This window comes from Pseudophryne corroboree, chromosome 2, assembly GCF_028390025.1.
Source record: "Pseudophryne corroboree isolate aPseCor3 chromosome 2, aPseCor3.hap2, whole genome shotgun sequence".
Classification (NCBI taxonomy): domain Eukaryota; kingdom Metazoa; phylum Chordata; class Amphibia; order Anura; family Myobatrachidae; genus Pseudophryne; species Pseudophryne corroboree.
Window position 1 is genome coordinate 420,186,538 of NC_086445.1, and position 17,912 is coordinate 420,204,449.

Here is a 17,912-nt window from a genome sequence, read left to right on the forward strand (position 1 = left end):
CTGCTTTTAAACCAAATGCCCAGGTCTGAGGATCCCCCTGGAGCAAAGAAATAATGATTCCTATCCGCTGAGATTCAGTACCTGAGGAGATCGGTCTTAAACGAAAATAAAGTTTACAGGATTCTTTAAAATTAAAAAACTCTTTCCTATCACCAGAAAAACGGTCAGGCAAGTGCATTTTTGGTTCAGGGACTACCCTCGGGGAAGTTCGTAAAAGATCTTCCTGCGACTTCACCCGCAGGGAAAGATCCTGAACCATCTGAGTAAGTTCTTGAATCTGGCTGACTAGGAGCTGACCAGGATTTGGCCCTAAACCTGTGGGATTCATGAGGCCGATAACTCTTAAAAAACTGAATAAGGAAAAAATCAAACCCTGTTTAATTTTAAGTTTTGGTTTGGCCGGTAATAATGTTATGATTCCAGTACTCCTGACCGGAGGAGATCTTATGACAATGGCCAGAGTACTGGAAGGGAATGCTGGTTACGGGAGCAGGAAAGACTAGTTGCCCCTGGCGCCCTAACTCTATTGTCTCACCCGTGCTATCGGAAATCCCTTGCGAGACTATGGTTTCTTGAGCCCCTGGCAGCCACGTTTGAAAGGCGGATTATGTCTGCCCAACTCCGGTGCCCCCCGGTCTTAGTGAGAGACAAAGGGAAATCCGAGGCAGGATGATGACAAGAGGACCTCTGACTACAACAGGCCAAGGGCAACAAGCTAACTAACCAAACTTGAAGTATGCGCGGAAAAACCGCCAGATAAAAGGACAACCAAAATCCACTAGTCCATTACTCCTACCCAGCACCGCTGGATACCAGAGTGGATCTGTGGGAGCGGAATCCTCCGCAAAAGCTCCGAAACACAAATAATAAATAATAAAGCGGCCAAGCCGCAACACACGGCTACGCCGCGACTCACGAACACCACTGGATGTTTAATGGTGCTCAGTCAGGACTCTAGGAACAGATGACGACTTCCGAGTGCAGGACAACTGAGGACAGGAACGACCGGATACAGCAGGACTGGAAACACTCTCAGCAAACAGATACAGCATGCAGGAAGCTATTACCGGCGTCTGTGTGAGGCACTGCAAGAGCATATAAACCGAAGCCCTCCAATCAACTGCTGCCAGTGCTGATTGCATGAATGCCGTGCAGCTGCCTTGCTGCACGGCCAGGAAACAGGTGCCCTTACTAATTTAAATGGACCCAGCAACGGGGAACGCGGTCCGCCAGTGGCGTCCCCGTTGCTAGGGTCCGTGCGGCTCCGTGCGCCCGGCGTCTAGCGTTGCCAGGGAGCCGGCGGCTGTACGCGCACGGCGTCCCTGGTTGCTAGGCGCCGGGCCGCACCGACGAGCGGACCCCGGCGCCTAACAAACGTAGCTTCCTGCATACGATCCGCTGGATTTGTGACAGGGCCCCATGCAGAACCGGGGGTGACTCCCACTTCATTCTGTCCGCGGCGGGAAAAGAATAAACAATCAGAATCCTCTTGAGGATTTGAAACCATCTTGTCAGGGCTGACCCAGACTTTCTCACACAGAGCTCTCAGTACATGAGAAGGAGAAACGATACCTCAGCTTTCATTATAAATCTATATATATATATATATATATACGCATATATAACTATATATATATATATATATATATATACATACATATACATATATACACACATAGACCCCTCTGTCAGGAACAGCCAGAGTCCTCAGTGACGTCTTTAATGTGCACTACTCATGTACTGAATGCTCTTTTTTTTTTTTTTGGGTGGATCTAATCAGGAAACATTATGCTCGACATAGGAAACAGTATCCGTGTCCATATCAGGGAGTAGTAACTGGGCAAAATAAAATTTTTGCGACCCCGAGGGGTCTGAGGGGAATATAGCTACGAACATGACATCCTCCATAGATATTTCTACGTCTGTGTTTGGGACACAGAATTATGCAACCTTACTATATATATATATATATATATATATATATACACACATATATATACCCTTTCTGATATGCACATTTTTTACCCAGTCACATATTGGTGGTGCCTACATGGCCACCCACACACGTCTGTGTCCCTAATATCGTTTTCTCTTGGGAAAAACATTTAGCCACCAATGTGTCGACACACATGTACCAAGTACCATCAGGAGCCGGTGGTGCCGACAGGGTCACTCCCACAGCCGTTTTCGGGAAGAGCACTCAGCCTCAGACATGCCGACACACGTGTACCAAACACCCACGACACACCGGGCATATAGGGGACAGACCCACAGTAAAGTCTGTCAGAGAGACACAGAGGAAGTTTGCCAGCTCACAACCCAGCGCCTAATCACCGGTTCTGAAACACTAAGGAATGCCCCAGACCTGCAGCGCTTTTTATATTAAATATATATATATTGCACCGTATTTCTGTGCCCCCCCCCCACGTTTTGCACCCTGATATTTATTCAGAAGTGTGAGGAAGGACCAGCGTGTCTGCATAGAAAATGGCGCTGAGCTGTGTGAGCTGAGAGGACTAAGCCCCGCCCCCTCAATGGCGTGCTTCAGTCCCACTTTTTTAACTAAATATTTATACTGGCGGGGGTTAGGACAGTGCCTAGGCACCTATGTCCCCTCTTGCCAGTCTTATTTTTGAGGTTTATATGCTGCCCAGGGCGCCCCCCGCGCCCTGCACCCTGTAGTGCTGTTGTGTGTGGGAGCATGGCACGCAGCGTGCGATCGCTGTGCGGTACCTCATAAGCCATCACTGAAGTCTTCTTTTCTTCTTCTACTCACCTGTGTTCTGACTTCTGGCTCTGCAAGGGGGGTGACGGCCGGCTCTGGGAATTAACCCCTAGGCGTACCTAGTGATCAAACCCTCAGGAGCTAATGGTGTCCTGTAGCCAAAGAAGCAGAGCCTTGAAACTCACAGAAGTAGGTCTGACTTCTCTGCCCTAAGTCCCACGAAGCAGGGAGACTGTAGCCAGCAGTTCTCCCTGAAAATAAAAAACCTAACATAAGTGTTTTCAGAGAAACTCAGTAGAGCTCCTCAGAGTGCATCCAGTCTGCCTGGGCACAGATTCTAAACTGGAGTCTGGAGGAGGGGCATAGAGGGAGGAGCCAGTTCACACCCATTCAAAGTCTTAAAGTGCCCATGTCTCCTGCGGATCCCGTCTATACCCCATGGTTCTTGATGTGACCCCAGCATTCTCTAGGACGTATGAGAAAGGAAAATAGCATATATAATGTAAGGTATCCGGATTCTAGGTCGACACTGTATATGTCGACACACATTAGTTCGACACCTTTTGGTTGCCATTGAATAGGTCGACACATGAAATAGGTCGACACGGCCATTAGGTCGACATGAACAAAGTTGACATGGAAAAAGGTTGACATGAGTTTTTAAATTTTTTTTTATTTTTTAAAAACTTTTTCATACTTTACGATCCACGTGGCCTACAATTGGGAACCGCAACCTGTGCTGAGTGCAGCAAGGCACCTTGTCCTTGCGAGGAGACACGGTGCACTAATTGGGGTTCCCCGTCACTTTACAAAGAAAATGACACGAAAAAAACATTAAAAAACTCATGTCGACCTTTTACATGTCGACCTAATGGCCGTGTCGAACTCTTTCCTGTGTTTAGTCACTGTCGACCAATAGGTGTCGACCTAATGTGTGTCGACCCTGAGTCCCATACCCTAATGGAAAGCATTATGGAAGCATACACATACAGCAGCACATGGGGGTTCAGAGTGTGAGAAACGTAAGCAGAGTGTGGATTAGCTTTGCATTGAAGCTGATTTTGGTGAAGTGATTTGTGTGAACAGATTAAGTGTCCTCACAGAACAGTAGTAGGAGTCAGGGAGGGTCGCAGGATAAACATTCAGGGCCGTAACTAAGGGTGTGCAAGTGGGGCTATTGTCAAACGACCTGGCACAGCAACGTCGCTGTCTCGTTGCACCTGCATTTGGCTAGCAGGGCCCCTTGATCGGGTCCCTGTAGTGCTGCTGTAGAGCTGCCTGGAGCATCCTTTGGAATGGACACTCTGGGCATGAACCATGAAGACTATACAGATCCATCCTAAAGATGTTTTGGGCAGTGCTGTACCTCCTGATGTAAGCGTGCTACTCCAGCACAATGAACACTACCATTAGGCAGGTTGGATTTGGGAGTATAACAGGGAGAATAATCATATTGTTAGCAGTGCCGTTGCATGGGACGCAAGGCCCTGGGGATGACATCACCATTGTCCAACATCCCCCTGCCTTCTGGCTAACAGGATGCCTGGAATGGCACACTGCAGCCAGTATCACTGATGCAGAGCTTTAAACACTTTGGGCATGTGTCCTGCAGCCTGTACAGCTGCCTGTAGAATCCAGAGGTGCTGGCAGCCTGGCCCCTGGCTGCAACATCATATAGTCATGCACTCAATGTGCGAGGCCCACACGGGCCACAGTGCCAACCTGTTAAGGTTATGTTTGTAAGCATCCAAACACCTCTGGCCAGGATGGTTTTCACCTAGCTGGATACATACTATATCGACCCGGATAACCTGTGTATACTGAACAGTGATCTGGATCCTTTCCAGGACCAACTCTGCAAGCTAGTCGGATTGGATTCCCGGGTAACTGAACCCAAGTTAACCCTTTTACACCAAGCCACTAACGTGAGTATCACAGCAATAACTCTGGTTTTTAGTGGCGGTGTAAAAGGGGTATAAAATTATATGTCCAATCTTTCTGGTTGGAAAAAAAATCTGGAAATGTATGGGACAAAACGGTCACTCAGACAAATTGATTAAATCCGTTTGATTTAACCAATTTATCTGAACAACTGGTTTCCGGTTTTTGGAGCAAATGGTTCATTAGCGTCTATTCATGAAGCAGTGAAAAGAGTGGAGATGTGAGCCAGTGGAGAAGTTGCCCATGGCAACCAATCAGCATTGACATAACATTTATAATTTGCATACCATAACATTTTACAGAGCAGCTGATTGGTTGCCATGGGCAACTTCTCCACTGGCTCACTTCGACACTCTTTTCACTGCTTCATAAATAGACCCCATTGTCATTTGCTCGCATAAGATTTTTGTTCCAACTATACAGATTGGACAGAGAATTTTATAACGTGTATAAAACGTTAATATGTAAAGCTGAGTACACATTGGCAGATATATCTGCAGACTGATCGTGCAGCGTGTTTTGCATACACACTACCCGATCCATCTTGACGGATGTCACAAACTTGGCAGGCGTCTGCCCAGTTGCGTTGCCAATCACCGCCGGTTTGGCTGACCTCCAGCAGACACAGAACGATGTACCAATAGATTTGTAGATATATTGGAGATCGTGTGTGCTGCAATGCCAGAGATATGTCTGTTGGAACACACTGGCTGACGGACCAGCAATATATCGGCCGTTCAATAGAATTACAGATATAACGGCCTGTGAGTACCAAGCTTAACACTAAAATATTGGACATAGCTGAAAAAACCCATGAAGGTGACGCAGCTGAGCTGTGGGATAGGGTTTTGACTTGATGTAATTTCAAAAGCCAACAGTAGCGCTCAGCCATGCCTGCCTGCAGCACCAGCAACTCTCAGCCACTGGACGGCTGTGCACTCCGTGTCTTTATCATCAGACCTCCCGCACTGTAATGCAGCTACCCTGCAATTAGCACTAGCACTAGCACTAGCAGCAGCAGCACTTGGTTTGTGTAGTGCACTGCACTACGAGAACAGCAGCAGCAGCAGCAATCACGTGGTGGTGGGCCGGCGGTGACGTCAGCATGAGGCGGAAGGCGGCGGCGGAGGGGAAGCAGCACGGACCATGCTGTGTGTGGCGCTGCTGAGGCAGCTGCGGGAGTCTCACCGCTTCCTGCTCTCCGCCATGATGAACAAATGAACGCACGGGGAATGAAATTTAAGTTCCAAAAAGGGGAGAAAGTTCTCTGCTTCGAACCAGACCCGACTAAAGCCAAGGTGTTGTACGATGCCAAGGTAAGGTGCGATGCGGCTGCCGGGGGTGCGCCCGTCCCTGTCCCCGGGTGGGAGAGAGAGGGGGGTTGTTACATTAAGCCGCTGTGTTATTACACACACACTGCGCATGGCTCACACGTTACATGTTCGTGCGGCGTTTCTCCTGTGCGCGCTGCCTGCTCGCCGTTCCTGCACCGTGCCTGTGGCTGCTGTGTTCCTGCTAGTCTGTGTAATCGGCGCTCCTGGCATTCCTCGTCCTCCAGATCAGCTGTCACTGACAGTGGGGGCACCTGCTGCTCGCACCCTTCCCTCCCACTGATGTAGGAATAGAAATGTTGTTTCCTGTCACTTTGAGGTCTATTTACTAAACCTTGGAGCTAAAGCACCAGCAAGCTCCTGTCATTTTTTAAACACAGCCTGTAACATGGCAGTTTGGCTGGTGCTTTATCTCTATCCACTTTTATATCTTTCCAGGGCTTAGTACATAGACCCCTGTGTTTTTCATCTTTGTAAATGGTTTAAAAAAAAATGGTGTTCTTTCCTAGGTTGTTGATATTGTTGTTGGCAAAGATGACAAGGGCAGGAAGAACCCTGAGTATCTGATCCATTTTAATGGTTGGAATAGAAGGTAGGTTCTGCCCAGTGAGGATCCGCACGTTCTGACCTTATTACCTTTCACCTTTTTACTGTATACATGTGTTTGGGACCAAAGGTCATAGAAAATCAGAAGTATAACCCTATTTACACCCACTTTTCACAGTATTGTTTTGCATTTAATATTGCCCTTTTAAATCCCACAGTCACATCTGTCAACAATCAGTCTCTTAGGAAATATATCTCCTAATATGTAGAGGGTATGTGATGTAAGCACTAACATTATTTCTCTATCGTCCTAGTGGATGCTGGGGTTCCTGAAAGGACCATGGGGAATAGCGGCTCCGCAGGAGACAGGGCACAAAAATAAAGCTTTCCGATCAGGTGGTGTGCACTGGCTCCTCCCCCTATGACCCTCCTCCAAGCCAGTTAGATTTTTGTGCCCGGCCGAGAAGGGTGCAATCTAGGTGGCTCTCCTAAAGAGCTGCTTAGAAAAGTTTAGCTTAGGTTTTTTATTTTACAGTGAGTCCTACTGGCAACAGGATCACTGCAACGAGGGACTTAGGGGAGAAGAAGTGAACTCACCTGCGTGCAGGATGGATTGGCTTCTTGGCTACTGGACATCAGCTCCAGAGGGACGATCACAGGTACAGCCTGGATGGTCACCGGAGCCTTGCCGCCGGCCCCCTTGCAGATGCTGAAGTAAGAAGAGGTCCAGAATCGGCGGCAGAAGACTCCTCAGTCTTCTAAAGGTAGCGCACAGCACTGCAGCTGTGCGCCATTTTCCTCTCAGCACACTTCACACGGCAGTCACTGAGGGTGCAGGGCGCTGGGAGGGGGGCGCCCTGGGAGGCAAATGAATACCTATTTTGGCTAAAAATACCTCACATATAGCCTCCGGAGGCTATATGGAGATATTTAACCCCTGCCAGAATCCGTTAAGAGCGGGAGACGAGGCCGCCGAAAAAGGGGCGGGGCCTATCTCCTCAGCACACAGAGCCATTTTCCCTCACAGAAAGGCTGGAGGGAAGGCTCCCAGGCTCTCCCCTGCACTGCACTACAGAAACAGGGTTAAAACAGAGAGGGGGGGCACTAAATTGGCGTTAGAAATATATAAAAAAGATGCTATAAGGGAAAACACTTGTATAAGGTTGTCCCTATATAATTATAGCGTTTTTGGTGTGTGCTGGTAAACTCTCCCTCTGTCTCTCCAAAGGGCTAGTGGGTCCTGTCCTCTATCAGAGCATTCCCTGTGTGTGTGCTGTGTGTCGGTACGTGTGTGTCGACATGTATGAGGACGATGTTGGTGAGGAGGCGGAGCAATTGCCTGTAATGGTGATGTCACTCTCTAGGGAGTCGACACCGGAATGGATGGCTTATTTAGGAAATTACGTGATAATGTCAACACGCTGCAAGGTCGGTTGACGACATGAGACGGCCGACAAACAATTAGTACCGGTCCAGACGTCTCAAAAACACCGTCAGGGGTTTTAAAACGCCCGTTTACTTTAGTCGGTCGACACAGACACAGACAGGGACACTGAATCCAGTGTCGACGGTGAATAAAAAAACGTATTCCTTATTAGGGCCACACGTTAAAGGCAATGAAGGAGGTGTTTCATATTTCTGATACTACAAGTACCACAAAAGAGGGTATTATGTGGGATGTGAAAAAACTACCGTAGTTTTTCCTGAATCAGATAAATTAAATAAAGTGTGTGATGATGCGTGGGTTCCCCCCAATAGAAAATTATGGGCGGTATACCCTTTCCCGCCAGAAGTTAGGGCGCGTTGGGAAACACCCCTTAGGGTGGATAAGGCGCTCACACGCTTATCAAAACAAGGGGCGGTACCGTCTATAGATAGGGCCGTCCTCAAGGACCAGCTGACAGGAGGCTGGAAAATATCATAAAAAGTATATACACACATACTGGTGTTATACTGCGACCAGCGATCGCCTCAGCCTGGATGTGCAGAGCTGGGGTGGCTTGGTCGGATTCCCTGACTAAAAATATTGATACCCTTGACAGGGACAGTATTTTATTGACTATAGAGCATTTAAAGGATGCATTTCTATATATGCGAGATGCACAGAGGGATATTTGCACTCTGGCATCAAGAGTAAATGCGATGTCCATATCTGCCAGAAGATGTTATGGACACGACAGTGGTCAGGTGATGCAGATTCCAAACGGCACAAAGGTGTATTGCCGTATAAAGGAAGAGGAGTTATTTGGGGTCGGTCCATCGGACCTGGTGGCCACGGCAACTGCTGGAAAATCCGCCGTTTTTACCCTATGTCACATCTCTGCAGAAAAAGACACCGTCTTTTCAGCCTCAGTCCTTTCGTCCCTATAAGATCATATCTGCCCAGGGATAGAGGAAAGGGAAGAAGACTGCAGCAGGCAGCCCATTCCCAGGAACAGAAGCGTTCCACCGCTTCTGACAAGTTCTCAGCATGGCGCTGAGACCGTACAGGACCCCTGGATCCTACAAGTAGTATCCCAGGGGTACAGATTGGAATGTCGAGACGTTTCCCCTTCGCAGGCTCCTGAAGTCTGCTTTACCAAGGTCTCCCTCCGACAAGGAGGCAGTATGGGAAAAAATTCACAAGCTGTATTCCCAGCAGGTGATAATTAAATTACCCCTCCTACTACAAGAAAAGGGGTATTATTCCACACTATATTGTGGTACTGAAGCCAGAAGGCTAGGTGAGACTTATTCTAAAAATTTTTTTGAACACTTACAAAGGTTCAAATCAAAATGGAGTCACTCAGAGCAGTGATAACGAACCAGGAAGAAGGGGACTATATAGTGTCCCGGGACATCAGGGATGCTTACCTCTATGTCCCAAATTTGCCCTTCTCACTAAGGGTACCTCAGGTTCGTGGTGCAGAACTGTCACTATCAGTTTCAGACGCTGCCGTTTGGATTGTCCACGGCACCCCGGGTCTTTACCAAGGTAATGGCCGAAATGATGATTCTTCTTCGAAGAAAAGGCGTCTTAATTATCCCTTACTTGGACGATCTCCTGATAAGGGCATAGTCCAGGGAACAGTTGGAGGTCGGAGTAGCACTATCTCGGATACTGCTACAACAGCACGGGTGGATTCTAAATATTCCAAAATCGCAGCTGATCCCGACGACACGTCTGCTGTGCCTAGGGATGATTCTGGACACAGTCCAGAAAATGCTGTTTCTCCCGGAAGAGAAAGCCAGGGAGTTATCCGAGCTAGTCAGGAACCTCCTAAAAACAGTGCATCATTGCACAAGGGTCCTGGTAAAAATGGTGGCTTCCTACGAAGCAATTCCATTCGGCAGATTTCACGCAAGAACTTTTCAGTGGGATCTGCTGGACAAATGGTCCGGATCGCATCTTCAGATGCATCAGCGGATAACCCTATATCCAAGGACAAGGGTGTCTCTCCTGTGGTGGTTATAGAGTGCTCATCTTCTAGAGGGCCGCAGATTCGGCATTCAGGTTTGGATGCTGGTGACCACGGAGCCCAGCCCGAGAGGCTGGGGAGCAGTCACACAAGGAAAAAATTTCCAGGGAGTGTGATCAAGTCTGGAGACTTTTCTCCACATAAATATACTGGAGCTAAGGGTAAATTTATAATGCTCTAAGCTTAGCAAGACCTCTGCTTCAAGGTCAGCCGGTATTGATCCAGTGGGAAAAACATCACGGCAGTCGCCCACGTAAACAGACAGGGCGACACAAGAAGCAGGAGGGCAATGGCAAAAACTGCAAGGACTTTTCGCTGGGCGGAAAATCATGTGATAGCACTGTCAGCAGTGTTTCATCCCGGGAATGGAAACTGGGAAGCAGACTTCCTCAGCAGGCACGACCTCCACCCGGGAGAGTGGAAACTTCATCGGGAAGTTTTTTCCACATGATTGTAAACCGTTGGGAAATACCAAAGGTGGACATGATGGTGTCCCGTCTGAACAAAAAACGGGACAGGTATTGCGCCAGGTCAAGAGACCCTCAGGCAATAGCTGTGGACGTTCTGGTAACACCGTGGGTGTACCAGTCGGTGTATGTGTTCCCTCCTCTGCTTCTCATACCTAAGGTGCTGAGAATTATAAGACGTAGAGGAGTAAGAACTATACTCATGGCTCCGGATTGGCCAAGAAGGACTTGGTACCCGGAACTTCAAGAGATGCTTACAGAGGTCTTATGGCCTCTGCCGCTAAGAAGGGACTTGCTTCAGCAAGTACCATGTCTGTTCCAAGACTTACCGCAGCTGCGTTTGTCGGCATGGCGGTGGAAAGCCGGATCCTAAGGGAAAAAGGCATTCCGGAAGAGGTCATTCCTACCCTGGTCAAAGCCAGAAAGGAGGTGACCGCACAACATTATCACCACATGTGGCGAAAATATGTTGCGTGGTGTGAGGCCAGGAAGGCCCCACAAAGAAATTTCAACTCGGTCGTTTCCTGCATTTCCTGCAAACAGGAGTGTCTATGGGCCTCAAATTGGGGTCCATTAAGGTTCAAATTTCGGCCCTGTCGATTTTCTTCCAGAAAGAATTGGCTTCAGTTCCTGAAGTCCAGAAGTTTGTCAAGGGAGTATTGCATATACAACCCCCTTTTGTGCCTCCAGTGGCACTGTGGGATCTCAACGTAGTTCTGGGATTCCTCAAATCACATTGGTTTAAAACCAGTCAAATCTGTGGATTTGAAGCATCTCACATGAAAAGTGACCATGCTCTTGGCCCTGGCCTGGACCAGGCGAGTGTCAAATTGGTGGTTTTTTCTCAAAAAAAAAAAAAAAAAAAAAAAAAAAGCCCATATCTGTTTGTCCATTCGGACAGGGCAGAGCTGCGGACTCGTCCCCAGTTCTCTCCCTAAGGTGGTGTCAGTGTTTCACCTGAACCAGCTTATTGTGGTGCCTTGCACCTACTAGGGACTTGGAGGACTCCAAGTTGCTAGATGTTGTCAGGGCCCTGAAAATATGTTCCAGGACGGCTGGAGTCAGGAAAACTGACTTGCTGTTATCCTGTATGCACCCAACAAACTGGGTGCTCTTGCTTCTAAGCAGACTATTGCTAGTTGGATGTGTAATACAATTCAGCTTGCACATTCTGTGGCAGGCCTGCCACAGCCAAAATATGTAAATGCCCATTCCACAAGGAAGGTGGGCTCATCTTGGGCGGCTGCCCGAGGGGTCTCGGCTTTACAACTTTGCCGAGCAGCTACTTGGTCAGGGGCAAACACGTTTGCTAAATTCTACAAATTTGATACCCTGGCTAAGGAGGACCTGGAGTTCTCTCATTCGGTGCTGCAGAGTCATCCGCACTCTCCCGCCCGTTTGGGAGCTTTGGTATAATCCCCATGGTCCTTTCAGGAACCCCAGCATCCACTAGGACGATAGAGAAAATAAGAATTTACTTACCGATAATTCTATTTCTCGGAGTCCGTAGTGGATGCTGGGCGCCCATCCCAAGTGCGGATTATCTGCAATACTTGTACATAGTTACAAAAATCGGGTTATTATTGTTGTGAGCCATCTTTTCAGAGGCTCCGCTGTTATCATACTGTTAACTGGGTTTAGATCACAAGTTGTACGGTGTGATTGGTGTGGCTGGTATGAGTCTTACCCGGGATTCAAAATTCCTCCCTTATTGTGTACGCTCGTCCGGGCACAGTACCTAACTGGCTTGGAGGAGGGTCATAGGGGGAGGAGCCAGTGCACACCACCTGATCGGAAAGCTTTATTTTTGTGCCCTGTCTCCTGCGGAGCCGCTATTCCCCATGGTCCTTTCAGGAACCCCAGCATCCACTACGGACTCCGAGAAATAGAATTATCGGTAAGTAAATTCTTATTTTACACCTGTATTTCTACAAACCTTTGTCCCCTGATAACACAACGTAAGTGTTTTTTGATGGTCTTATGGGCCCTACAGACATGCCGATCCGCCGCCGAGCTGCCCGACGGCGGATACGGCCGACGAGCGGCGGGGGGGGGGGCAGTGACGGATGGAGTGAAGTATTTTCACTCCCCCCGTCACGTGGCTCCATTGAAGTGCAGGCAAATATGGACGAGATCGTCCATATTGGCCTGCATGCACAGCCGACGGGGGACCAGCGATGAACGAGCGCGGGGCCGCGCATCGTTCATCGTTCATCGCTGGAGCCTCCACACTGAAAGATATGAACGAGTTCTCGTTCATATCTTTCAAAAAATCGGCATGTGTGTAGGGCCTATTACTCTACCTTCATTACACTTTAAAACAGATGTGTTTTTATTTCTATTGTATGATCTTAAGGGCTCTACACACTGCACGACCAGCCACCAAGCTGCCCGACTGCCGATACGGCAGACAGGCGACCCGGTGACGGGGGGTGAAGTTTCTAAACTCCCCCCGTTACCCGGCTCCATAGCAGTGCATGCAAATATGGACGATATCGTCCATATTGGCCTGCATGCACAAGCGACGGGGCCGCACATCGTTCATCGTTGCTGCCTCCACACTGAAAGATATGACTGGTATCTCGTTCATTAATGAACGAGATTGTTCATATCTTTCAGTAATATCGCCCAGTGTGTAGGGCCCATTACACTACATTTACTTCTCAAATACCAATTTAGTAATCATACAATCAATATAAAATCATTCCAGGGCCATGAGAATGTTATTCTGTATTGTCAGTTAATGTTTGAAATGTCTGCTGGTTTCACCGACAATTTGTACATTGATACAGTGTACCAGTGTACTAGCAAATAAGGATGCTTCTATGAATCGATGACCTCATGACTTTCTCCAGTTAAGGGGGGTACACACGGAGCGATGTTCAGCTAATTTCTAAGCAATCTGACTAGATTGCTTAGAAATTAGCTGAACATCGCTCCGTGTGTAGGGCTGAACATCGCTCCGTGTGTAGGGGTGCCGGCGACAGTGATGCGTGGTCCTGTGCGACGCTATCGCAGGTGTTAGATTGGCCCCCTGTGCTAGATTTCCCCCTGTGTGTGTTGAGCGGTCTGTGCTAGACCGCTCAGCGCGCATCTCTGGGGAAATCTCCCCAGTAGTACGACCCTTTACCCACAACATTGAATGAGTGAATTATATTGTCTGTTTTATAGTATTCCAGAATGGGGTGGTGATAGATGCAGAAATCAAAAAAATAGGGTACACATTAGACGATTAAAATAAATAAATAAATGATTTGCCAGACTCCAACTGAGCGGAAAGGCAATTTGTTAAAATTATCCAGAGTGTACCCACTATGTCGCTGATGATGTGCGCTCTCGCAGGTTGTCTGCTAAATTGGCTGTCGACCCTGCAAGCAGCTGAATCTAGCGATATCACTGTTGAGGGCAATGCTGCTGTTTGCAGCATGGATTACCACCAGAAATAATTGAATAGCTCTAGGAGCAAAAACCCTGTGATAAGTCCCACGGCTACTTGGATCTGTGCCTTGCAGTGTTTCACATGTATTTCATAGGGTTGTAGAAAAGCTATACACATTTTATTTCTTTTCTTTATGGTTATCTTAAGTGACTATTAAAAAGAAAGTACCCACACATATATAAAACATATCATCAAACTATTTTTTTCTGCTGCTCTTTAGTGTGTGAAAAGTTTTTTATTTATATAAGAATATGGGTTCTGTTGCTCCGTATACAATAGTAAAACATACAACCATTTGCATGGATGCGTAATATGTTCAAAGTACATAATTACGTAGAGAATACAAAGGGGCAGAGGGCCCAGTTCCTTACACCTCCCATTGCAAAGGGAACAAGTGCAGATACAAAGGGGCTCAGATGTGGGATAAGGAGGCTGGAGATTTATGGGTAGGCGAGGCGTAGTAGCTGTTGTGAAGAGATGAATTTTAAGGGTATGAGATTTTGGAGGCAACTTTTATTGGGTGATGGAGGGCATTCCTAAGGTTCTGGGTTGCACAGGAGGAATCTTGAAGACTGAGCTGATCAGAGAGGAAGTAGCTAGTGGCAGAATGAAGTAATGGTGAGTGGAGATATGGGCTATATTAAATTAGCCACAAATTTACGGCAAAATGCGCCTATTCAATTGTCTGAAAACGGATTTGCAGTAATTTTACCACAAATTTCAATTCACCACCTCTGAGCAGGTGATTAACTTGGGGAAAATCCCTATTTCTCTAACGTCCTAGTGGATGCTGGGACTCCGTCAGGACCATGGGGAATAGCGGGCTCCGCAGGAGACAGGGCACATCTAAAAAAGCTTTTAGGTCACATGGTGCGTACTGGCTCCTCCCCCTATGACCCTCCTCCAAGCCTCAGTTAGGTTTTTGTGCCCGTCCGAGAGGGTGCAATCTAGGTGGCTCTCCTAAAGAGCTGTTTAGAAAAGTTTTTTTTTTTAGGTTTCAATCTCAGTGATTCCTGCTGGCAACAGGATCACTGCATCGAGGGACTTAGGGGAGAGATTTCCAACTCACCTGCGTGCAGGATGGATTGGAGTCTTAGGCTACTGGACACTTAGCTCCAGAGGGAGTCGGAACACAGGTCAGCCTGGGGTTCGTCCCGGAGCCGCGCCGCCGATCCCCCTTACAGACGCTGAAGAGACGGCAGAACGGAGGTCCGGAAAGCAGGCGGCAGAAGACTCCTCAGTCTTCTTGAAGGTAGCGCACAGCACGGCAGCTGTGCGCCATTGTTGTCACACGGCTCACTGACTCAGTCACGGAGGGTGCAGGGCGCTGCTGGGGGCGCCCTGGGCAGCAATATAATTACCTTTAGTGGCAAAATAAATACATCACATATAGCCATTAAGGCTATATGTATGTATTTTAACCCAGGCCAGTTTCTTAAAAACCGGGGAAAAGCCCGCTGAAAAAGGGGCGGAGTTTATTCTCCTCAGCACTCAGCGCCATTTTCCTGCTCAGCTCCGCTGGTGAGGAAGGCTCCCAGGTCTCTCCCCTGCACTGCACTACAGAAACAGGGTAACAAAGAGAAGGGGGGCATAAATTGGCGATATTTATATATTAAGTGCGCATATATAGTAAACAACACCTTCTAGGGTTGTTTATATACATTTATAGCGCTTTTGGTGTGTGCTGGCAAACTCTCCCTCTGTCTCCCCAAAGGGCTAGGGGGTCCTGTCTTCGATTAGAGCATTCCCTGTGTGGCTGCTGTGTGTCGGTACGTGTGTGTCGACATGTATGAGGACGATGTTGGTGTGGAGGCAGAGCAATTGCCGATGATGGTAATGTCACCCCCTAGGGAGTCGACACCGGAATGGATGGCTTTAGTTATGGAATTACGTGATAATGTCAGCACATTACAAAAGTCAGTTGACGAAATAAGACGCCCGGCAAACCAGTTAGTACCGGTTCAGGCGTCTCAGACACCGTCAGGGGCTGTAAAACGTCCTTTACCTCAGTCAGTCGACACGGGTACCGACACAGATGAATCTAGTGTCGACGGTGAAGAAACAAACGTATTTTCCAATAGGGCCACACGTTGTATGATCACGGCAATGAAGGAGGCTTTGCAGATCTCTGATACTGCTGGTACCTCAAAAAGGGGTATTATGTGGGGGGTGAAAAAACTACCTGTATTTTTTCCAGAATCAGAGGAATTGAATGACGTGTGTGATGAAGCGTGGGTTAACCCCGATAGAAAACTGCTAATTTCCAAGAAGTTATTGGCATTATACCCTTTCCCACCAGAGGTTAGGGCGCGCTGGGAAACACCCCCTAGGGTGGATAAGGCGCTCACACGTTTATCAAAGCAAGTGGCGTTGCCGTCTCCTGATACGGCCGCCCTCAAGGATCCAGCAGATAGGAGGCTGGAAACTACACTGAAGAGTATATACACACATACTGGTGTTATACTGCGACCGGCAATAGCCTCAGCCTGGATGTGCAGTGCTGGGGTAGTGTGGTTGGATTCTCTGACTGAAAATATTGATACCCTGGATAGGGACAGTATTTTATTGACTCTAGAGCAATTAAAGGATGCTTTCCTTTATATGCGAGATGCTCAGAGGGATGTTTGTACTCTAGCATCAAGAGTAAGCGCGATGTCCATATCTGCCAGAAGAAGTTTATGGACGCGACAGTGGTCAGGTGATGCGGATTCCAAGAGGCATATGGAAGTATTGCCATATAAAGGAGTGGAATTGTTTGGGGTCGGTCTTTCGGACCTGGTGGCCACGGCAACTGCCGGCAAATCCACTTTTTTACCTCAGACCCCCTCCCAACAGAAAAAGACACCGTCTTTTCAGCCGCAGTCCTTTCGCTCCTATAAAAAGCGACCAAAAGGACAGTCTTATCTGCCGCGAGGCAGAGGAAAGGGTAAGAAAGGGCAGCAAGCAGCCCCTGCCCAGGAACAGAAGCCCGCCCCGGCTTCTACAAAGCCATCAGCATGACGCTGGGGCTTTACAAGCGGACTCAGGAACGGTGGGGGGTCGACTCAAGATTTTCAGCAATCAATGGGTTCACTCACAAGTGGACCCGTGGGTCCTGCAGATAGTATCTCAGGGTTACATGCTGGAGTTCGAAAGGTCTCCCCCTCGCCGGTTCCTAAAGTCTGCTTTACCAACGTCTCCCTCAGAAAGGACGTCGGTTTTGGAAGCCATTCACAAGCTGTATTCTCAGCAGGTGATAGTCAAGGTACCCCTCCTACAACAGGGAAAGGGGTATTATTCCACACTATTTGTGGTACCGAAACCGGACGGTTCGGTAAGGCCTATTCTAAATCTGAAATCCTTGAACCTGTACATAAAGAAATTCAAGTTCAAGATGGAGTCACTCAGAGCAGTGATAGCGAATCTGGAAGAAGGAGACTTCATGGTGTCCTTGGACATAAAAGATGCTTATCTACATGTCCCGATTTACCCCTCACACCAAGGGTATCTCAGGTTCGTGATACAAGACTGTCATTATCAGTTTCAAACGCTGCCGTTTGGGTTGTCCACGGCCCCTCGGGTCTTTTACCAAGGTAATGACCGAAATGATGGTTCTTCTACGAAGAAAAGGCGTATTAATTATCCCTTACTTGGACGATCTCCTGATAAGGGCAAAGTCCAGAGAACAGCTGGAAGTCGGTGTAGCGCTAACACAAGTAGTGCTTCAGCAACACGGGTGGATTCTAAATCTTCCAAAATCTCAATTGACCCCGACAACACATCTGCTGTTCCTGGGCATGATTCTGGACACGGTTCAGAAAAAGGTATTTCTCCCGGAAGAGAAAGCAAGGGAGTTATCCGAACTTGTCAAGAACCTCCTAAAACCAGGAACTGTGTCAGTACATCAATGCACAAGAGTCCTGGGAAAGATGGTGGCTTCGTACGAAGCGATTCCATTCGGCAGATTCCATGCACGAACATTTCAGTGGGATCTGCTGGACAAATGGTCCGGATCGCATCTGCACA

The 17,912-nt window shown here is 48.0% G+C and overlaps 1 protein-coding gene across 7 annotated transcripts in view; it reads left to right on the forward strand.

Moving 5' to 3' along the window:
• The first annotated feature begins 5,708 nt into the window (after positions 1 to 5,708).
• Positions 5,709 to 17,912, forward strand: part of MSL3 (MSL complex subunit 3) — a 99,031-nt gene continuing 86,827 nt past the window's right edge. For 2 of the 7 annotated variants that reach the window (XM_063953502.1, XM_063953503.1), the window contains exon 1: positions 5,907 to 5,982. In XM_063953502.1, the coding sequence (XP_063809572.1) occupies positions 5,975 to 5,982 (8 nt within the window). In that variant the 5' untranslated portion in view covers positions 5,907 to 5,974. Of the gene's footprint in view, positions 5,983 to 6,156; positions 6,282 to 6,506; positions 6,590 to 17,912 lie in introns of those variants that run through there. The other 5 variants (XM_063953499.1, XM_063953497.1, XM_063953498.1 and 2 more) reach the window with 5 other exon arrangements.